This window comes from Eleutherodactylus coqui, chromosome 5 (assembly GCF_035609145.1).
Source record: "Eleutherodactylus coqui strain aEleCoq1 chromosome 5, aEleCoq1.hap1, whole genome shotgun sequence".
Classification (NCBI taxonomy): domain Eukaryota; kingdom Metazoa; phylum Chordata; class Amphibia; order Anura; family Eleutherodactylidae; genus Eleutherodactylus; species Eleutherodactylus coqui.
This window is the reverse complement of record NC_089841.1, coordinates 196,892,000-196,915,735: the sequence shown is the minus strand read 5'-3', so window position 1 is coordinate 196,915,735 and position 23,736 is coordinate 196,892,000. Positions and strand designations below refer to the sequence as shown.

General features: G+C 43.5%; 1 protein-coding gene across 1 annotated transcript in view; it reads right to left on the bottom strand.

Annotated features, from left to right (window-relative positions):
• The window catches only part of LOC136628248 (myosin-7), a 38,356-nt gene extending 28,017 nt beyond the window's left edge, over positions 1 to 10,339 (bottom strand). Inside the window, exons 1-6 of the mRNA XM_066603994.1 lie at positions 10,139 to 10,339; positions 9,884 to 10,027; positions 9,153 to 9,309; positions 7,552 to 7,579; positions 7,362 to 7,470; positions 203 to 295 (exon numbers count right to left, since the gene is read on the bottom strand). Coding sequence (XP_066460091.1) covers positions 203 to 295; positions 7,362 to 7,470; positions 7,552 to 7,579; positions 9,153 to 9,309; positions 9,884 to 10,027; positions 10,139 to 10,339 — 732 coding nt within the window. The remainder of the gene's footprint in view (positions 1 to 202; positions 296 to 7,361; positions 7,471 to 7,551; positions 7,580 to 9,152; positions 9,310 to 9,883; positions 10,028 to 10,138) is intronic.
• Between the last annotated feature and the right edge of the window lie 13,397 nt (positions 10,340 to 23,736).

Here is a 23,736-nt window from a genome sequence, read left to right as displayed (position 1 = left end):
GACACTTAGGGGTTTAAGGGATTGTAGCAAGTGGGGCTGAGCTGTAATACCAGAGACAATGCATAGACAGGTGTGACACTATTTTTAGAAGAAAGCAGCTATATTTTTCCAATCCCCTACAACCCCTCTAATGGAGCGCTATACATGGACAGAAAGGACAGCAAGTTACTATACTAATGACTATCGGGAACAAGTAACTTACAAATCTTGAAGAGTTGTCATTTCGTAGAGTCTTGGCATTGCCAAAAGCTTCCAAGGCAGGGTTAGCCTGGATGATTTGATCCTCCAGAGTTCCCTAAGGATTAGGAAAAGAAGGATGCCAAAATAAACATAGAATCTAAAAAACAGACATATATATAGCACAATAAATCTTGGATGTTGTCTTGTAATGACTTTGGGGTGAAAAGTATCCTCTGATATGTCATAGATAGAGATGAGCGAGCACGCTCGGATAAGTCAGTTACTCGAGCGAGGCATTCTTGTTCAAGCGTGCTCGGGGGGGGGGGGGGCGGGGGTAAGCAGGGTGGGGTGGGGGAAGAGAGTTCTCCCTCACTCTCTCCCCCACCGCTGCCCCCCCCCCTTCCCGAGCACACTGGGGACAAGAATGCAGTTACTCGAGAAGAGCAAGGCTCGCTCGAGTAACTGACTTATCCGAGCGTGCTCGCTCATCTCTAGTCATAGATATATTTGAGAAGGAAAACAATGATTTCGTGTTTAGAATACTGGAGCTTATTTACTAATACGATCTAAAAGTTAGACAGTGCAAACTTAGAGTAGACAGTCTAGTCGAAATGGAGAAAAATAGGCTAGGGGATATAACATTGCATTATAAGCCTTGCGTGCCACAAATCTAACACCAAGATCTAATATATGAAAAAGGGAATCATCTTGTCGCAGTGGAGGCAGATTATTCCAAACAATGTTGACAATAGAAGAAAAATTGACATTAAAGGGAGTGACAGACTGATTGGTCATATTGCTGCAACCTTGATTTGACAACTAAAAGTTTTCCTATCTACAATAGATTTGGCTCGCCTAATAATTTTCGTTAGAATAGCCCTATTTGCAAGCCTAGAGGTAATAATTTTAAATTCTCTAACATTTAATCGGATGGTACAAAACAGAGAACGGGCCTTTTTGGCTCCACTATAGGAAGATTTGTAATGGCATGTGATGGATGGCAGCTACTGGCATATAACAAAGTATTGCCTACCCACTGTTTAATTAGGAAGACATTTTTTGGGTGACAGGATTGCCTGTAAGGGACAAATCTAAAAAGGGAACAGCAGTAAGGAAACAATTAGTTGAAAAAAAAGAACTACAGAAAACATGTACAGTATTCTTTGAGGTCTACAGAATAATTACTGAAATGACCCAAATGGTATTTAGAGGCAGAAATGACTTTATTGTGGGGGATAACTGTGTATAAGGACTGTGCACCACATGCAAGCTGAGAAGAACTGGGCAGCCACTGTAATTTTCTATAACCTAGAGTAAGGACTTTGTGTCTTTTATATATCCAGGGACATGGGCTACAAGGGGTTAAAGAAGTGTATCTAGCTACTTACATAAATTTTCCATTAGCGCAATATTACTAGCTATAAAAGAGCTGCAAAGGTGGAGGAAACATATTTTAATGCATTTTAGGTAATGTGTGAAATATAGGAAAAATGGAATGTTCAACCAAAAAATGTTTAACTTGCCTGTCATTAGAGATGAGCGAACACCAAAATGTTCGGGTGTTCATTATTCGTAACGAACTTCCCGTGATGCTCGAGGGTTCGTTTCGAACAACGAACCCCATTGAAGTCAATGGGCGACCGGAACATTTTTGTATTTCGCCGATGCTCGCTAAGGTTTTCATGTGTGAAAATCTGGGCAATTCAGGAAAGTGATGGGAATGACACAGTGACGGATAGGGCAGACGAGGGGCTACATGGTGGGCTGCATCTCAAGTTCACAGGTCCCACTATTAAGCCACAATAGCGGCAAGAGTGCCCCCCCCCCCCCCCCCACTGTCAGCATAAAGATCGTCCTCCTCTGGCACAGCTGTAACAGCTGTAGCAGAGAAGAACGATGTTTGCCCATTGAATTCAATGGAGCGGCAATACAGCCGACTCCACTGAATGCAATGGGCTGCCGGCGATCGCAGGATGAATGGTCGGAAAGGGGTTAAATATATAACCCCTTTCCTGCAATTCATCCAGAAATGTGTTACACTAAAAATATATACCGGCGTATAAGGCGACCGGGCGTATAAGACGACCCCCCAACTGTCACCTTATACGCCGGTAATACAGTGGAGCAAAGAATAAAAAGCATTACTTACGTTTTTAGATGATCTGCGGCGCTCCTGCAGGCTGTCACTCCCTCCTGGTCCACGGCAGACAAGCTTTCTCCACGAAAGACTTTAAATCCCTGCCTCCAGAAGCACATGTGCCTTCAGCCAATCACAGCCAATGACAATGATGTCATTGAATGGCTGTGATTGGCTGTGTTTCTGGAGGCGGGGATTTCAAGCCTTGAAATCCCCGCCTCCAGAAACACAGCCAATCACAGCCATTCAATGACATCATTGTCATTGGCTGTGATTGGCTGAAGGCACATGTGCTTCTGGAGGCAGGGATTTAAAGTCTTTCGTGGAGAAAGCTTGTCTGCCGTGGACCAGGAGGGAGTGACAGCCTGCAGGAGCGCCGCAGATCATCTAAAAACGTAAGTAATGCTTTTTATTCTTTGCTCCACTGTATTACCGGCGTATAAGGTGACAGTTGGGGGGTCGTCTTATACGCCCGGTCGCCTTATACGCCGGTATATATTTTTAGTGTAACACATTTCTGGATGAATTGCAGGAAAGGGGTTATATATTTAACCCCTTTCCGACCATTCATCCTGCGATCGCCGGCAGCCCATTGCATTCAGTGGAGTCGGCTGTATTGCCGGTTCCATTGAATTCAATGGGCAAACATCGTTCTTCTCTGCTACAGCTGTTACAGCTGTGCCAGAGAAGAAGGATTTGTCTTCTATATGTTCTCAATGGGGTCAGCGCTGCTGCCGCTGGCCCCATTGAGCGCATATAGAATGCATCCATAGCGAGCAGCGGGAGGGGCAGATTTCAATACTCGGGTGACACCTTATCTCCCCAGCCACTCACAGCAGGGGGGTGGTATAGGGCTTAAACGTTGCAGGGGGAAGTTGTAATGCCTTCCCTGTCTTTATATTGGCCAAAAAAAAGCGCTAACGTCTCAGGGAAGAAAGTTTAATTTACCAGAACACCGCATGGTGTTCGTTACGAATAACGAACATCCCGAACACCCTAATATTCGCACGAATAGCAAGCTCGGACGAACGCGTTCGCTCATCTCTACCTGTCATCAATGATCCTCAATAATAAACCTTCCTGTATGAGACAGGTAAGGGATATTTTAGTAGGATCAGTAGAATCCCTATTTAAGCTACTATATGTATTTGTGTCAGCCAGCATGGAATTGACTTCATGCTCGTACAGGCATTTGTCAAGAACAAGTATGGCCTGGCCTTTATCAGTAGGGTGAACAATTATGTTACTGTTCTTAGATAAGGTATCCAGTACAATCCTTTCTTCACAGTAAAGATTATGATGTACACCCCTGTGGTGTCAAGTCCAAAGCTGTTAAAGGGGTTGTCCCGAGGCAGCAAGTGGGTCTATACACTTCTGTATGGCCATAATAATGCACTTTGTAATATACATTGTGCATTAATTATGAGCCATACAGAAGTTATAAAAAGTTTTTTACTTACCTGCTCCGTTGCTGGCGTCCTCGTCTCCATGGAGCCGACTAATTTTCGCCCTCCGATGGCCAAATTAGCCGCGCTTGCGCAGTCCGGGTCTTCTGCCGTCTTCTATGGAGCCGCTCGTGCCAGAGAGCGGCTCCGTGTAGCTCCGCCCCGTCACGTGCCGATTCCAGCCAATCAGGAGGCTGGAATCGGCAATGGACCGCACAGAAGAGCTGCGGTCCACGAAGACAGAGGATCCCGGCGGCCATCTTCAGCGGTAAGTATTGAAGTCACCGGAGCGCGGGGATTAAGGTAAGCGCTCCGGTAAACTTTCTTTACTTCCCTGCATCGGGGTTGTCTCGCGCCGAACGGGGGGGGGGGGGGGGGGTTGAAAAAAAAAAAAACCCGTTTCGGCGCGGGACAACCCCTTTAATTCTTTCTCTACTTGGATCTAAAAAAGTTGTTGGAAATGTCTGGCTTCGTAAAGTTTAGACCACCAATTAGTTGGCTTAGTGTAAGCCAAAAATTGCACAAAAATGTTATCACAATTTGCGGCAATTTGGGACAATTTTTGATGCGATTTAAGCCATGCCCCTTTTTCGGGAAAATTTGAATAACTGTGTCTAAAACACTAAGGAAATGGGGTGCAAAGCATGTAAGACAGTTTTCTGGCATAATTTGCACCAGAACACTGTTGTATTTTGAAAGCCCCACCATGTCAGGTTTCCAGTAACAGAAATTTCACAGCAATGCCAAAGGGATTTAAGGATGATTTCTACCCAAAGTGTAAAATTGGACATATATCAGTAAACCAGAAGTCAAAATTTTTTTGTGATAAGGTTTTGTGACATCGTCACTGCTAGGTGGAGGAGAAAATGTGATACTCCCACTAGCAGAAAGCAGAATATGTTTTTGAGCATAGACAAGATGTTGGTTTTCTGGAAGACATGGTACAAGTGCCTGACTGCCAGAGTGGAGAGAGAAGGATGGGTCCCACTAGTACAGCCCAAGTTGCTAATTATAAAATGGATCCATTTAAAGGTGACCTGTCATACATTCATATCAGTGGCCCTGGTTGCATAGCTTTGCAGCCGTGGTTGTGCTAACTCCACCAATGTTTTTATTTTGTTCATACTCACCACCATTCACCTGTAACAGCTCTTCTTATATTTGCCTCCCAGCTCTGTCAAAGTGTCAAATGGGAGGTCCCCACTGCTCACTGTCAATGAGTGACATCAGACTTGATTGACAGTTAGCAGTAGAGACCAGCAATTTGACACATTGACAGCTCAAGGAGAAGAGCCAGCAAGGAGGGACAGAGTTAAATATAATAAAAAAAGACATCATCAGAGTCAGCAGAACTGTGGCTGCAAAGTTATGAGAACATGACAGGCCCTCTTTAACCCATTTAGGATCAAGCACCGTAAATTTACGGCACTTGCTCCTGGGCTTTAATCCCAGCCGATATTAAAAATACAGTGGGGATTAAAGCTCCTTCTTCTGCAATCAATCAGAAGCTGAGAACCCTCAAGGAGAAGGCAGGAGGAGTTTTCAACTCTTTCTGCCTTCTACTTTCTTTAGTACACAGCGCTCAATGAGCACTATGTACTAACAAGTTAAAGTGGAAGTGTTTCTCCCACTACAGGAGCCGGCAATCATGTGACCTTGGGGATTCCCTGCTATAGCAGAGCTGCAGGGTCATACTAGACCCTGATCAAATCTGCCAGTGACTAATGTCACTACAGGGGATATTTTTCCTGTAACTTGGGCTCCCATGCTCCAGCTACAGTGGAAAAGTGTGTAATAAAAATTTAAAAAAAAACACGTAAATGTCCCCCAGAGGTCTTGTATGACGTCATGGGGGACGTAGGTGGTAAAAAAAAAAACTTAAATAAATAACTAAAACAAAATTACAGAATAAATTTAAAATATATACATAAAATAAAAAAAAAACAAAAGCTGATGCCAACCAAAACCGTCGCTGTGTGTGCCCTGTAATTAAAAACCATACATATTATATATCAAAACATCCGAAACAGAATGAGAAACCCATTCCCATACTTTATTTTAGCGTTAGTATACTCATTAAAAAAAAAAACTATAAATGTAAAAAAAATATTTTTATAGCTTTTTACCCCCAATCAAACTAAAAAAACTGAAAAAATATAATGAGTGCCTGACAAGCAAGAGTTTTTCCTTCTCCTATGATATTTTCTATTTAACCATAAATAAGTTTAAACTTATTTGGTGCTGATGGATGGCCTGATGTGAATATGGACCCCATCAAAAGCTATCACAATAAAGAGTAAATGTCACTCGAGTTATGGAAATCAGTGGTTGTCCAAGATCACAGACCTCAAGACTTCACTAATGTGATCTTATCATATATAACATATCAGATAATCCCTACTAGATTTCTCCTTTCGTTTAATCCCTGGTTGATGTAGGACACACTAAGAGATGCTAGATGTTCCATAATGTGTAATGTGCCTCCATACCCACAGGAGGTAGCAGTGGGGGAAGCAGAGATGTTAGCTTATATTCACATCTGCATCAGAGGCTGTTTGTTGCCTCCAGGAAAGATCTGGCAGCAAGATTCACTATTTCATCCAGTAACATTTTGGACAGCATGCCAGAAGCTGAACAGACTCCATTATATTTAATGGTGTCCATCCGCCACCGCTCAAGCCCACCATGTGTTGGATCTAGTGGTTCCGGTATTTTTGTTGTTTGGTTCCGAGGATGGAGTTGTACAACAGAAGTGAAGTGAAGCCACGGGCGCTAGTGTGAATGTGCCCGTAGCTGTATTTTGGGATCTTTCCGAAAGTAATTTTTCAATTGGCATCTGCTTATTTTTTTTCCTCCAGCATCAGTAAGGTATACTTGGTATATGTATTGAAATGAATGAAGACTAATTATGTTCTGGAGCCCTACTAACATAAGGAAAATGGATGTGACATACTCTATTCTCCTAGCACCATAACAATAGTACACAGTATTTTAACGAGGATGAAGACATGAAGAGAACTGTATTGGCATCTAACAAATTCAAAGTACTTCTTTGGCCTGAAGTTTCCTCTAAGGCCCCCTTCACATGAGCGTATGCATATTTGCATGCACCTGAGTAGTGAGTATTTGCTTTTTCACACGTGCATCGGCATATTTCACTGTGCTTTTTGCATCCACCAGGCATGGCTAATTGGTCTAATGAGTTCCAGGTATGCTCTTTTTTCCGTGCGATGAGTTTGCATACTACATATGTCTTTGGATTGAGGAAGGAGAGCATGTCTCTCCTTACATACATGTATGTTTATCTGTGCATGCATGAGTACTCAATAAGACACCTACTTATCTACCAGTTAAAAAAAAGTCATAGGCGTGTTAAAATTCATCATATCCAATCCTCTTTTGCCCTTACAAATTATGTTGGCAGGCTCCAAAGCATGTTAGATTGGCCAACAATCTAATGTTCCTGAGCAGCATGAACCCGGGAAAGGCATGTAGAGCCCATCCATGTATGTTTTATTCTGAAATGCTGCAGCCGTGACAGGTTTCCTGTAAGACACTCAATGGTAATATTAAATGTTCAAGGACATTTCTGATCTTACCTTTCCTGTGGGACCAGTATCCTTTTTGCGGTCTCCAATGGCAGCAATGACAGCAAAGTACTGGATGACACGTTTGGTGTTTACAGTCTTCCCTGCACCAGATTCTCCACTAACATTAGAAAATTATATGTATATTTAGAAATGCTAATAGACTTATCAAAAGAGATATTAATTAGCTAAAATTACTCACGTGATAAGAATAGACTGGTTCTCCCGATCTGAAAAAAAAGAATAATATACGGCCTTGTTCAGTAGTTACAGCAAGTGGGGAAAGAAGGGCAACATATACAATAACTGGGTCTTGTTAGACACTGAATATAAAGGGGTTTCCCACAATTCATATTTATTCCCTAGCCACAATATTGGGATAAATGTCTGATCGCAGCAAGCTCCACTGCTGGAACCCCCAAAGATCACTAGAATAGGAGTCCAGAATCCTTGGTTCCTCTTCAATGTGCAATTGTGGTGACAGTGGGGCAGATTTACTATTAAAAATTGTAGTGTTTTCTAGTGCAAATTCCGTAAGAAAACTGTCTGAGGGCTCAGTCACACGGGCACCGATGCGCCTATCTTTCTGCAGGATAAGACCGCTGCACTGCCGCTGCGGACGACTCTCCGCAGCGGCCGGCAGATAGAACACATGGCCGGCAATGGAGCCAGTCATGCAGAGAGACGTCCGCACCCGGTGCGGCCGTCTTATCGTGCAGTAACACGGGCGCATCGGTGCTCGTGTGACTGAGCCCTCAGATAGTTTTCTTTTACTTTGATGCCCTGGCACAAATAGCTCTGCATAATTAGGAAATTGTAAACTTGAGATGTGTAGCAAAGTAGTACATAATCCAAACAATCAGGGATCAAGATCAAAGCACAAGATGATACTGGGTCTGCTGGCAGAGAGCTGGCAGAGACCACGTATGGACAGCGAGTGTACTGCGCATGCCCGTGTATCTCACACATATTGGCATGCGCAGTGTGACTCTTTTTTTTTTTAAATTCTGCGTTCTGTTTCATAGCGGGGTTGCATATGAAATCGCCGCCCATACACAATGTATTGCGTTTGCATACACTGCCTATACAAAAGTATAAACCTCATACTGCATGGTACGTCGAGAAATAGAGCATGTTGTGATCTATTTTTCATGCGTATCTACACGCAGTGTCTACACGCACATGTGCATGGATCAATGAAAGTCAATAGACTTTCATTGACTCCATTCACCGCATATCAGACGGCCGTGCATCGTACGCATAATACACAGTGAAAAACCGACAGTGGACATGAGCCCTAATTGTGTTGCTAGTAATCCCTTTCTTCATTCAGGAAGTAGAGTTAGCTACAAAAATCTGCTGAGAATTTCCAGGGTAGAGTATGTTCACACGGGGAAACCTGTGTCTGATTTTTCATACATTCCGCCTCAAAGTATAATTTCTGTAGCAGTTTTGCACTTCACTGTACCACGGGTCTGAATGTGGATTTAGCCCCTTTTTCAATGCAGATTTCCCAGTGTGGAATCCGTATTAAGAAATGACATGTCGTTTTTTTTTTCTCACACAGGTGAAAAACGCATGTACTGTACAATGATGCGAATTGTGTGTTTTCAGTGCCAAAACGCATCGTACATGGATGAGGTTTGCAGAACAAACGAGTGTGATGTAGGTCAGATTTTCACTAGTCAATACAGCTTAATTGGTCAAACGGATATTAAAATAGTACTGTCTATAAGTAAACCCTACAGAATGAGAGTCTCAAAATATCAGACATATAAAAAGTAAGGACCAGGAGGCTCTGACCTGTCAACATGTACTGGTAGGCATTGTCGGAGATGGAGAAGATGTGCGGTGGAGCTTCAGTCCTCTTCTTCCCGCGATAAGCAGCCACAACCTCTGCATTGTACACCGGAAGCCACTTGTAGGGGTTCACCGTCACACAGAACAACCCTGAATATGTCTAGGAGGAGGCAGAATAACTTACATGTACATCACTATGTCACATGCATGGAAGATGAACATGAATGAAAGTCGTGTAATTGCAGATTTGATATCAGGGTGTATCCTGTAACTTATGGGGCTTCTTTTTTACTAAGTCTCCGATATACAATCAATCATGGGGTGGTTTCACATCTGCATTGGAAAATTCAATCGGAGGTTCTACTGCAGATGCGGCTTAAAATACCGGGAAAAAAAACACTGCATTAAAAAGCCGGACAACTAAGCGAAAACCAAACAGACCCCATTTTCGGTTCTGCCCTGAGACTGAGCCGCTTGGCCTTTGCTGCTCCCTGGAACGGAGCAGGAAACCAGAACGCCTGACGCAGATGTGAAACCAACGTAACTGATCAGAATAAATTGTTACACTGATAGCTAATAACAAGCATGGCATTTGCATTAGCAGATGTGATATAGCAAGAAAAATGGAGTCAAACTGAATGCACTTAATGCAGTACTGGTATTTCAGCTGATTATAACATGTAGAGTGTACACTGCAGTACTTTTTCTTCTATAGTGATAGGACTAACACTCACATAGATCATCCAGGCTGCATAACGCTCTTTGAGGTTGTACAGCACGGCCGGTTCATTCAGGAAGGTCAGCATCGCCATGTCCTCGATTTTATCGAACTTGGGAGGGTTCTGTTGCATAATCTGGCTGTCTATCACACTGGCCGTCTGAAATACGAACACATTTGCATATACAGGAGAATTAAGGCATAAAGCATAATAATTAACTGGAGCTCACCTACAGTCATACTATTTCTATGCACTTAAAGGACTACTTGCCTTTCCATTTTCAGTGTCTGCTGTTATCTTATCTCCATCACGATTGGTCACTTTGGCTTTCACATATTCTTCTTTATCATCAGGAACAAAAATATCTTTCTTCATATCGAAGGGACGAGTTTGGGCTTCGAGACGCTCTTTATCAGACTTTCTGAGAAATGAAGCAGCGATCCCAAATTCTGCCATCTCAGCGTCACCCATGACTGCAACTATATGAAATGGAGATACATAGATTATTAGGATTTCTGGTGGAGCAGAAATTGTAAGGCAATGTGGATAATGTCTGTATGGTACTCACCTAGAAGCCGGCAGATAGCAGATGCTGATTTTGGGGAAAGCTCTGATTACACCTCCGTTGCTACAAATGTTCGTTATATTTATATATGCACACCTGTCTCTTTTCCTGCCTCCAATCCAGATTTGGGCTCTATTGTCTAAGAGTCACACCCCTCCACAGATAGCAAAAGAACAATTGAGGGCCTCACGTCATACTTTTGGAATTGTGGAGGGGAGCCGTGGTGGACATTTGAGACAGAGGAATACTGCAAGTGTGACATACCACTGTCTTTGTGATCTCAGGGGGAAAGGAAGACTTGATTTAACTCATGTCCTACCGCATTCTTGGTAAGCAATAATTAATTTATGACTGGTTCACAACTTATTATGAACTAATTCATGAAACATAGTATGTCTTAATAGTGCTAGCAGATCTACTGCCTAGCTAGCAGAAACCATTGAAGTGATGACTAATGTGCCCTTTTCTCACCATGGACACGCTAAAAACGCTCACTGTTGCCCTCATCCACTCTCGCCTCGACTATTACAATTTGCTGCTGATCAGCCTCCTCTGCTCCGGACTCTACTCCCTCCAATCCATCCTGAATGCGGCAGCCAGGCTCATTTTCCTGTCCAGCCGCTACTCTGGCGCCTCTGCCCTGTGCCGGTCACTGCACTGTCTGCCCGTTAAATACAGAATTCAATTTAAACTCACTACCTTCATCCATAAAGCTCTCCATAGTACTGTGCCGCCCTACATTGCCTCTCATCTCAATCCACCACCCAGCCTGGGCCCTCTGCTCTGCTAACGAAACCAGACTGAGTGCCACTTTAATCCGAACCTCTTATTTCCGCCTCCAGGACTTCTCCAGAGCAGCACCAGTCCTCTGGAACACGCTACCCCAAAACTATTCCTGATTCACAAAACCTCAGGCGTGCTCTAAAAACGCACCTCTTTAGGGAGGCATACTGCCAGCTCCCGCTGTGGACAGGCAGCCTAAGACTGAATAAACTTGTTTCAGGTTATTTTCTTCTAGAATTTATTTCATTTTTACTAGGTATCAGGAAACATCAAATGAATGAAACCCAATCATTCCCTTCAGAGATTATGACGAGCGAAGAACAAATGGAAAAGTGACCATGTCCTAAAAATATGACCGGCTCTTCAATATGTATTGGCTTCAAGCTTTTATCTTGTTATAGCACTTTATCTGAAATCTTAGCAAAACCAATTCCAGTGTTCACCTCTACAGCGGCGTCACACATGACCATAAATGTAGGCTTATTTGTAGAAATGAGGAGACAATCCTTGATTTGACTACGGTGGGTGAGAGCAAGTGAAAGGACGGACGGACGGACCAAACATTACTGTTCAACTTTATGACACAGTGGTTATCTGCACCTTTCTGGAGTATTCAGGGTAAACACAAGGCTTGCGGGCCAAATCCAATCCGCCACCCCATTTTATGTGGCCCGCTGGCTGTGCATCAAAATAACAGAAAGTATACTCACTCGCCGGCAGCTACAGTCAGGCGATGGCAGCAGCCGCTGCTGAGTTTGTGACCGCTGACCTCTTACCTCGGCAGTAAAGAGTACAGATGCCGGCAGGGAGAGGTCAGCGGTCATAGACTCAGCAGTGGCTGCTGCCAGATGGGAGCTGCAGCCTGGATGTGTGTAAAGCTTGTAGGGATGCTGCCTGGCCAGAGGGGTTGCTATTAACATCTGGCTGGGCAGCATCCCTGGGACCACTATGAGGGTCACTATTACTACTGGGGCCACTATGAGGGTCACTATTACTATAGGGGCCACTATGGGGTCATTGTTAGGGCTCATTAACACAGTTGTAATCCTATTTCAGTCGGGCAAATATGCTGTATATTTGCGCAACCAAAAATTGTTTCGAGCAGCATCTTTCAGCCACTCCTGTGTGTTTATTTGTGCAAATACACTGCTTTTTGCGCATGCAAAAAATTACGCACACAGGGTCATTAAAATTGTGCACAAATACACAGATTTCCTGCATATTCACTGAGTAATACGCACTAAAATAAGTCATGCTGTGTATTTTTTCACATGATTGCACATTGAAAAAATACACTCATGTGAAAGACAGCATTGAAATCAATGGGTTCTATTCACTGCGTGTGACTCGCACAAAACTTGCACGCATAATACGCTGCGCACATATGCTCATGTGAACGAGCCCTTACTATACAATTATGATTGGCCCTTTGAAGGCAGCCATAACGCTGATGTGGCACTTGGTGAAAATGATTTTGACACCCCTGATATAAAGGGTTAAATGATAAGAATAACCTCTTGAAATATGCCACTAAATTATAGCTAAAACAGGAAAGGGTGATAGCGCAATGAATTAAAATATAACTTTTATTATTCTATTCTAAAATAACGCTCAGCTGTCATTCAGCAAATAGCTGAGTGCTGCCTGTGATTGGCTGAGCGCTCAGCCAATCAGACCCAGCTCTTACAGGAGGCAGGGATTTTTAAATCCCTGGCAGTTGAAAGAGCTTCAGAACAGGGAAGCCAGCAACAAGACGCGCCGGAGCCCCAACAGCGGCGCAACTTGATGTATATATATATTTTTAATTTTTTTACAGCAGCAAAGGATGATTTTCAGGGCAGAGCTTATATTTTAAGCCCTTCCCCGAAAATCACTGTGGGGGTTGCCTGCATCTTATTGCTTTCAATGGGGCCGGCTGCAGAAAGCTGGCCCCATTAAAAGCAGTGGGCATGGAGCTTCGGTCACATGCATTTTTAACATGGGTGGAGCGCATTTTGTTTGTGCACATAGGTGGGCAAAAAAACCCAAAAAACGCTCGTCTGACTGAGCCCTGACAATATAAGGCGACCACACAAATACATGCCAAACATGTCAGATAAAATAAGCCACTGATTTTGACAGATAAGACATGGGTGTAAATGGAACTGCTGCCCACAAATCAGCTCCGACAACGTCAATCACATAACCCCGAAATTAGGTAATTGTACAATTTATCAACCATTTATTAATTTATTATTTTTTAATTTATTGCTACATCACCCTTTCCAGTTCTAGCTGTAACTCCAATAGTCCACGTAAATGAAGAGAGTAGAGCATATCCATGGCCATCTGTCCATTCGTTCCCTTGATGTGGCTGCTAGCTCTAGATGCCCGTTCTTCTAAAAGGTGTGACCTCCGCAGCTCTACCCATCAGGCATCTGCGGCATATCCTGTTGTTATTCCCTAAATGTCTCATAGGGAAAACCCCATTTTTTCACTCTACACCATAAACCATGATAGGCCGATTTCACCTATGTGTTGGAACCTCCACGATCAGGCTCAAAATACCGGAAGAAAAAGTGTTGCATGCATGTTTTTCTACTTCAGGACGATATTAAACTCCTATACCTTCCAATATTCCATTTTTCATATAATATTCTGCATTTAGTCCATGAAAATATTGCTGATGATATAATTATCAGCAGCCTGTCGGAAGCATTGAGTGATAGCTGTCAGACTGCGCATTAGACAGAGTGGGTGAAGAGGTTAATAGACTGGGTGAGGGTCTCTATAAATATCGAAGTATCAGTGTCCTTTATCATCATATCACATCTTTATATGGCAGCGTGGGTCTACAGAGGTCACCTCTGCTTTACTACCCAACAATTGTTGTCAGCTGCCCTGCTTCTTCAGACAAGAGTTATAGAAGAAGGAGGGGTGTTCGCTGGCTTTGGACCAGCTACAGTATACTTATCCATCATTAATCTTAGCTTACAAAGGGCTCTGTTCAGCTTCTCCCACAAGCTGAACATGATATAGACAAAACCTCTAACGGTACCTTTACACCGGGTGATTATTGCCCGAATTATCACTGGAAACAGCGATTTTGGGCTATAGTCACCATGTGTGCATTCGGTCACCAAAAAACATTTCAGGAGCCACTTGGCAGACACCTTCCTCATACATGATCGGGAATTATGAACCCAACTCTTTCTCTGGATATGTTCAGAGCATTGGCTATTGTCTTGGCAGGAATTTGCCGGTCCTCCAGAATCATGTAATGGATGGCATCTACGGCTTCTGGAACAGTCGCAACTGGAGGTCTCTCGGACTGGCTTTCATCATCTGTGTTGGTTTTCAATTTGCCAACCCAATTTTTGACTGTGGAGCATGAAGGGCACTGGTCGCCAAATGTTTGGGCCATGTTACCATGAATGTTATTACCCGACGTCAGGAACTTCATCCCTGCTCTACTTTCCTATGCAATGAAATCTGCTGCAGATTCCTGCATAACATAAGAATAGCACAAGAGATCATACCGAAATCTGCTCACAAAGCATTGCAAAGGTTAAGCTTTTAAATTATATCATTTTTATTGATGTGAAAATGAATGAAGATTGGAAGCCAAGAATTTATTAGCCCCCCCCCCCTCCTTTTACATATACACAGCAGCAATAGGGCACCATATTAAATAAAATAGCGCAGAAAATTAGATAAGTAAAGACGGAGGCATTTATAGCAGGTGCTTGGAAACAAAAAATAGACTACATTCAGACTATAATACCTATTTAACTGGACCAATAATACCTAAATACCTCATAAAAACAGACCACAGCAAAACAAAAAATATAAGGCCTCATGTCCACGGGCAAAAGATTATTTTAAATCTGCAGCGGATCACCCACATGCGGATCCGCATCCCATAGGGATGCATTGACCACCCGCGGGTAGATAAATACCCGCGGATGGTCAATAAAAGTGATTTTAAAAAAAATGGAGCATGAAAAAATCTGGACCATGCTCCATTTTCGTGCGGGTCTCCCGCATGGAAGCCATCCGGATCCGCGGGAGACCAAAATCAGAATATATTCACCTGCTCCGGATCTTCCCTTCTTCGCGGCTTCATCTTCTCTCCATCGCGGCCGGATCTTTTTTCTTCGGGCCGGCGCATGCGCGCGGCACGCAGCCGGCGTGCCGTGCACATCCGCCGGGCCGAAGAAAGAAGACTCGGCCGCGACGGAGAGAAGATGAAGCCGTGAAGAAGGGAAGATCCGGAGCGTGCGAGAGGTGAGTAATTGCTATTTTCTTCCCTCATGTCCGCGGGGCAGGAGGGACCCGCTACGGATTCTCTATGGAGAAACCGTAGCGGGCCTGATTTTCCCCGTGGACATGAGGCCTAAATGTAAAATATATATCTTTATTAGTATACAGAATAAAAACACCCAAATTAACAGGACAGAATACAGTAATACATCAGGGGCTGTATTTACATTCCACAGGGAATCATTATACCATTATACTTAATGACAAAGTGCAAGTGCCAAATGTAACCAAAATAACAGATATAGTTATATAAGATAGATATATAGAACACACCCTGTATAGAATATAACAAAGTGCAGGTGCAGAGTATAGAAAGCGCTGCTGCAAAATTCAGCATGCAGTAACATCTGAGGCAGATATACAAATCATTAGAGTTGTGGGTGATTAGATGAACGGTCTTGTCACCTGAGGCCCTAAAAGTGGTTCCCCCTTGGCCTATAAAGGCTCTCAGAGGCTCCTTGTGTGTCGTGCCCTCTTCTTCTGCTTGTGTAGAGCTTGTTGACCATTAGACGCCTCTACGACACAGAGAACAGTTTTCTCCCAATTAACAGAGTTTAAGGGGGGCGCATTATTGGAATACACGGAGCTGGATGGTCGTATCTACGAATTGACAGTCACCTTGGGTCTTCTGACCAGACTGTTAGGAGGTGTTGGGACCAGTGAACGGGCACACACACAAAAGGTGACCGAACTCAGGATGTCCTTAACAGACCACAAGTGGAGATGATAGTCTGATTGTCCGACAAGCACAAGCAGCTCCGACTGTTTTGTTCTCTGCCATCCAGAGACAGGTGGCAACATCATCACAGTCCCCTATCACAGTTTGAACTTTTTCCAGTCACTTGGCTGAAGCACATTTGGTCTTACGGCGCCCATTACATGTACTACGTGTCTAGAGACCTAGGGATGAGCACTTCAATCCTGCCTTTGCTGTGGAGCAGCACACTGCCGGTGTGATGGTCTGGGGGGCATCACATACAACAGTCACCCCTAGTAGTGGTATGAGGGACAATGTTCAGCACATCCTGCAGCCACATGTGTAATCTCTCATGGCGGCTTCCAACAGGCAACTTTCTGTAGGATAATGCTCGGCTGCACACAGAAAGGGCATCACAGGAATGTCTCTACAATATTGTCACTTTTCCATGGCCTGCCTAGTTGACATATTTATTAGCAATAAAACATGTATAGGGCCATCTAGGATGCCAACATCAACAGCCTACATGTTTGCACATTCTAAAGACTTAGTTACAGCAAATATGGACAGATATGCTCAGGATACCATATGGAAACTGTATGTCTCCATGCTCTCCTGTATCACATCTTGTATCCAAACTAGAGGCAGTACAACAGGGTCCTAGAGCCTCGTACCACTACAGTCACCCCTAGTTGTGGTACGAGGGACAATGTTTAGGACATCCTGCAGCCACATGTGTTGTTTCTGATGGTGGTTTCCAAGAGGCATTTCCCAGCAGGATAATGCTCGGCCGCACACACAAGGGTGTCACAGGAATGTCTCTACATTGTCACTCTTCCATGGCTTGCCCAGTTGACATATTTATTGGCAATAAAACATGTATGGGACCATCTGGGATGCCAACATCAGCATCCTACGTGTTTGCACAATGTAGAGACTCATTTACAGCAAATATGGACAGATATGCTTCAGCATAGCATATGGAACCTGTATGCCTCCATGTCCGCCCGTATCACATCTTGCATCCACGCTAGAGGCAGTACAACAGGTTACTAGAGCCTCCATGCCCGCCCGTATCACATCTTGTATCCAAGCTAGAGGCAGTACAACAGGGTACTAGAGCCTCCATGCCCACCTGTATCACATCTTGTATCCAAGCTAGAGGCAGTACAACAGGGTACTAGAGCCTCCATGCCTGCCCGTATCACATCTTGTATCCAAGCTAGAGGTGGTACAACAGAGTACTAGAGCCTCTATGCCTGCCCATATCACATCTTGTATCCAAGCTAGAGGAACTACAACAGGTTACTAGATCCTCCATGCCAACCCGTATCACATCTTGTATCCAAGCTAGAGGCGGTACAACAGAGTACTAGAGCCTCTATGCCCACCTGTATCACATCTTGTATCCAAGCTAGAGGTGGTACAACAGGGCACTAGAGCCTCCATGCCCCCCGCATCACATCTTGTATCCAAGCTAGAGGTGGTACAACAGAGTACTAGAGCCTCTATGCCTGCCCGTATCACATCTTGTATCCAGGCTAGAGGCGATACAACAGGATAGTAGAACCTCCCTTCAAGGGGTCAGTTTTCATCAATAAATTATAGTTTTGTTCTGATATTGTAATCACTTACTTATATCAACGTTACAACCACACAAAGAAAGTTTCATTCGATTCCGACAAATCCTTCTAGATACGGGATTGTTTTTGGCAATGCGTATAAATGTAGCATAATAACCCAGTATAATAGGTGGCATACACACCCTTCAGCTGCTGTCCCCAACGTGCGTTTCACCAATGCGCTTTCAGTTCAGGGCAAGATTAGTTCTTTTATAGCTGGTGATATCTGCCGTATGTCAGATCAATCATTACTGGTTGATGAAGGTTTCCATGAATCAGAGGAAAGAGAGTTCAGCATTCTGAGTAAGTATATTTGCCACTATAAATTACTTTAGATTACTCCTGGCACCATGTCTGGCTCTCACTTCTATGTGTGAGAATTATGTCTCCATTACTTATTATTGACATGCAATGTGAATCTCTAGATTAAAGTCTATTGCTAAAACTAAATCCACTAAAATCTGAATATTCAGAATTGTGTTACCATAATTCCTTACCACTAAAGTTACATTTTCATTGCCAACAGACAAATAACAGAAAGTGTACCTGCAGTTTTCACCCTCCATTGATTTTTGATGAGTTGTGATGCAAAGTGGGATTGTCCCTATGAGTCCTGCTGTGTTAACATTAAGGCTGGGTTTCACCTGGGACGGAATTGCCGTGGAGTTTCCGTGCGGACTTTCTGCAAAGAAATTCAGCCGAGAATCTTACGCCCGAGCCTAACTAGCAAAGTGGATGAGATTTGCAAAAATCTCATCCACATGCTGCAGAGAAACCATTGCAGACAAGCCGCTCTGAAAATGATATGCCCCACGGAATTTAAAGCCGCGTCATGTCAATTGTATCGCCGTTTCCGCGGGGGCCTCTCTTCTCTGTATGGGGAGAGATGGCCGCAGTGGAATACAGGCAGTGAAGCCACTTCAAAACCCACGCGAAACATTTCTGACATGCTTTGTTTTTCCATTCCTCAACATTTCCAAGTTGTTATGGAATATTTCATCCTGTGTGAAAGGTCCCTACTAAGTCCTATGACTGTGTATAAAAAGAGCATGTTAGTGAAGCCGGCTCTCTCGGAAGAAAAGATGATCAGAGATTCAGCAGTCTGGGAAAAACTGCATCCAAAAATTGTGGAACAATTTCAGAAAATTGTCCCTCAACGTTAAAATTGAGAAGACTTTGAATATCGAGCCATCTACAGTATGTAATATATGAAAAGTATCAGAGAATCTGGAGAAATTCACGTACACAAGGAACAAGGTCAACAGTCAATATTGGATGCTCAAGATCTACGGCATTAAAAGCAGGAAGAAAAAAAAAATGGAAACCCCCAAATATTCAAGTACTAATGTTAGAATAGCACCACCTGCTGTCTCTAGTCTGTGTCCACCTCAGTAAATGTTCCAAGGTGGTCACACGAGTTCAGTCTCTCCACTCCACTGGCTATGTGCAGGGATCCCTGGTTTGGTGAGTGGCTGCTACTGAAGCTGCTGCGTCTTCTCTGCTTGTCAGAAGAGATGCTGAGCAAGTGCAGTAATGCTGTCTTACTGTCTTATCGCTTACTCAGCATCTCTTCTGTCAAACAAAGGAGCTCACCACACCAGGGGTCCCTCCTCAACTTAGTGGAGCACAGATAGAAGCAAGACTGAGCATGTGTGACCTTGAAACATTTGCTGAGGTGGACAAGTCACAGAAAGGCTCTTCAATAGCAAAATAGCAACAGCAGGTGGCGCTATTCTAAGATTAGTCCTGGAATACCTTGGGATGTAAGCATTTTTTAATAAGCACAAGTACAAAAAATGTTTAGAATTATGGGTTGGATGTAGCTATAAACGATATTTTCAGCGGGACAACACATTTAAATGAAAGCCTTTAAAGTGGTGTAGATGCTAGACAGCAATAGAAAGAAGTGTATAGTGAAAAAAGTTAGAGATCAAATATGTATCCATAGACAATAAACAATGTTTTTTCAGTTAATCCAATTACTGTAATATATCCACAATAGTAAGTCGTGTTGCGACCTATACTGGTGTTGTGCACCTGCCCCTTGCCCCGCAGCCAGGCCGTAGAATAGCAGAGATGCTTCTGCTAAACCCCAGTATCTCCAGCGCTGAGCCAGGGATTACACATTGTCCTGGAAAACAGCAGCTGCTAATGACACAAATGCTTGCTTTCTTTTTATTTATATCTTGTTCTTCTGCCCTTCTCATATATTTGCTGGGACTTTCACTCTGCCCTTCTCTTCTCTTTGTAAAACTTATTAGCTTCCACTTCACTTTTTTCCCTTGCTTGTTTTATTGTATGGCATAGCTGTATCTATGAAGCAATGTGCTGGCTGGTTCTAGTATCTCATCACAGATGGTATTTCTAGCTAGACTTTTCCACAAAAGGTATAATGTGTCTGTGACAACTAAAAGCAGGCGTCTCCACGTAGAAACTCATTCCTTTAGTCTTCATCATTTGTTGCTAATCTAGGAATGTGTCAACTCCGTAAGCACTCTTCCGCCATAGGGCAACCATTAGGCTCTATCGGAGGAGGGCAGACCTTCTCCCTTTCTCTTCAGCTATATAATTGAGTGATATTCATTTCCTGTGCTCTTTGGGCTCTCTGGCAATTCCTTACTTTGTTGGAATAAGATGAGATAACCGTTATTCATCCTCTCTCTCCAGAGAGCAGCAATTTGCCTCTTTTACTGTGCAAGGGTAGTAATCACAGTGATTATAGTAGAGCAAGCTCTTAGGTCCAAAGTCTGTTCTGCATTCCATGCCAGTACTGGTGCCAGCATTGTTTACTGAGCCGAATAAAATGGGAAAGAGGCATAGTCGTGAACGGGCACTTTTCCTGCTTGCAGTTCAGAAGGCTACACACTTCAGGAGCAGACTTGGGCAGTAACGATCATCTTCAGCTTACCATCCACAATCTTTTCTTTAAGAACTCGGTCAGACGAGCAATTTTATTTGCGCAAAACAAAATGCGCTCCACAGATCTGCCAAATGCGCGTCACTGAAGCTCTGTGAATTCAATGAATGGCTAAGCGCTGCCTCTGATTGGCTGAGCGCTGTGACCAATCACAGGCAGCGCTTAGCTGTCATTCAATGAATGGCTGAGTGCTTCCTGTGATTGGTCACAGCGCTCAGCCATTCAGACCCAGCGCTTTCAGGAGGTGGGGATTTTTAAATCCCTTGCCAGGAGAAGGTGCTTCAGAAGAGTGCAGGGAAGCCAGGAAGAAGACACACTGGAGCTGGACAGCGCCGGAGAGGTGATGTATATATTTTTTAAAGTAGCTAGGGCTTATTTTCAGGGAAGGGTATATATTTTAAGACCTTCCCAAAAATCCATGAAGGGTTGCTTTCATCCTATTGCTCTCAATGGGGCAGCCACAGCTGTGACAGGGGATTATTTCGTCCCTGAGGGGAGTCTCATCAACACTGAACACTGTGACAGCACTGTCACAGTGTTCAGTGATGAGGGGACACCCCATGGGGATTAACTGAACCCTCTGGGAGTCCCCTCATCCCTTATCACCTCTGTAACTTTACTCGCAGCATGGACCTTACAGGCACTTTTGTCCTATCTTTTGCAGGTGCGAGTATTTTACACATCTAAAAGACGGACATGTGAACACTTCATAGGCAACCAATGGTTCTAATAGACACAATTTTTTTTTGCGCACATAGGCGCATACACAAAAAAATCGCTTGTCTGACCGCAGCCTAAAGGGTTTTTCCAGGGAAAATACTATTGATGACTTATTCTCAGGAAAGGTAATCAATAGTTGATTGGCTGAGGTCCGTTGCTTGGGACTCCAAACGATCAGCTGATTGTGCACCTGTTGATAGCGTCACAATTACACAGGGGTCGGAGCGGATATGTGCCTCCACACAATGCTGTCTCTGAGCTCTACATGCAGTCATTTAGATCTATAGTGACTAACTGCTCTTTTGTGGAATCAAATGCTAGGTCTCTTTGCCGCCGCAGGCACTTATCCCTCCTCCTACACCTCCCTCGCCAATCTCTCCCATTCCTCCTTATGCCTTTGTCCATATCATTTCTTCCATACGCATTTAGCTTTTCATTAAGTTTCTTCTCCTACAAGGTCCTTGGCTGTGCGGTTGTCGGCCCCTGACCTTAGTTCAATTAGATTTAGAATAAGAGAATGAAGAAATACGAGTTTAAATCACTACTTTATTGTATTGCTTAACATACCAACAGTGGAAAGTATGTTTATGATGCAAATACTTTGCTTTGCAATCTTAAAAAATCATCATGGAAAAAACAAGCCCTCACACAGCCCAGTTGATGGAAAAATAGAAAAGTTTTGTGTCTTGATGCCAAAAAATAAATAATTTTCCAAAAAAGGGTTTGTATTGGTCAAGTGGAAAAACCTAAAAAAACTTCTAGCATCACAATTCTACTGACCCAAAAAGTTCTGTCATTTATACAGCATGGTGAACACCATAAAAAAGCCAAAACAATGGCAAAATGAATGTGTTTCTTCATCTGTCCCCCCCACGCCCCCCCCCCCAAAATGTATAAAATGAATACATTTTATATACCCCAAAATAGTACCAATAAATACATATGTTACCGTTTCAGCCATTGCCACCGACTTACCCATCCTGGTTGCGGTGGTGCATACTCACTATCTTCTCTCTGCAGATGTACAGTATCTACACTGGCGCTGTCAGCGTCCCAGAGGGTGCGTGTTCCCATCCACAGTCTATAAGAATCAGTGCATTTCAGCCTTATTGCTCCCCCACTTATAGTCTGTGACCCTTTGGGTATATCAGACATCCGCCTCCTGGGAAGGGTACCTGAGTATTAAAGTCCTTTTGGTCGGCTTGAGGTGCTTGCAAGTTTCATCCTACTTTTCTGAGTTCTTGACTTTGGCTATTTTATGTTCCCGTCTCCGCTCGTCACCTCAGCTTGTAATTCTGACTACGCTACTATCCGCTGCCTGCTCTGACTTTTGGCCTAATACCATACTAAACCTTTTTGCCAAGATCCAACCTCTGACTTGTTCCTCATGCTGAAGTGTGCCACCTGCCTTGACCCAGATTGTCTGACTGTGCTCCTCTCCACATTTTCACGTACTGCGCCTAGGTCTTCAGAAGTGTCAGCTGCGGCAGGACTTTGACCGCTTCCTGAATAATGGCTTGGGGACCCTGCAGCAAAGCCCACATCTTCAGGTGTCACCTCAGGATTTGGCCCAAAGCTGAGGTTCAGTGATTCCATATTTACTAATCTTGACACTACAGCTTGCCATGCTGCGAATAAGCCCACATATGCTATGTCAATGGAAAAATGTAGAAAGTTATTGGCTTTGAAAAGTAATGAAAATCCCCCAAAATTGTTGCGTCCTTAATGACTACGAACAAATCTGGAGGGTAGTTTTTGTCTTACTTAAAAGCCTGTCTCTTGGGCTGACAATTATTCTTGCAGTGGGGTTAAATTAACAATTTTGCGCAGTTTGTCTTTTGAAGTTTCTATATATCATTCTATATAGATACTGCAGTCTGAGTCTCAATATGTGTCGGTGACTATAGACCAGAGGTCCACAAACTTTTTGGCCCAGTAGACCACTTGCCCATTTTTTGTTTTCCGTAGAACCCCTGCCTGCCTAATATTGAATTTTCCTTAACTTATTAAAGTCAAATGGGTTTTCCCAGCTGACTCAGTGCTGTTCACATTTAGATAGGGTTTTTTGTAGACTGGACGATGGTAAAAAAAAACAAAAAACGTACAATTTTTATTCAGATCTTTATTGAAAAAACACCAAATGCAAGTAAAAATTTGGATTTTGGACAAAACAAATCAGAACCTGTCAAAATTCTTACATTAAATTAATACAGAAATAATGCTGTTAATGGGAGGGACGAGTCGGACGCTCTGATAGCAATT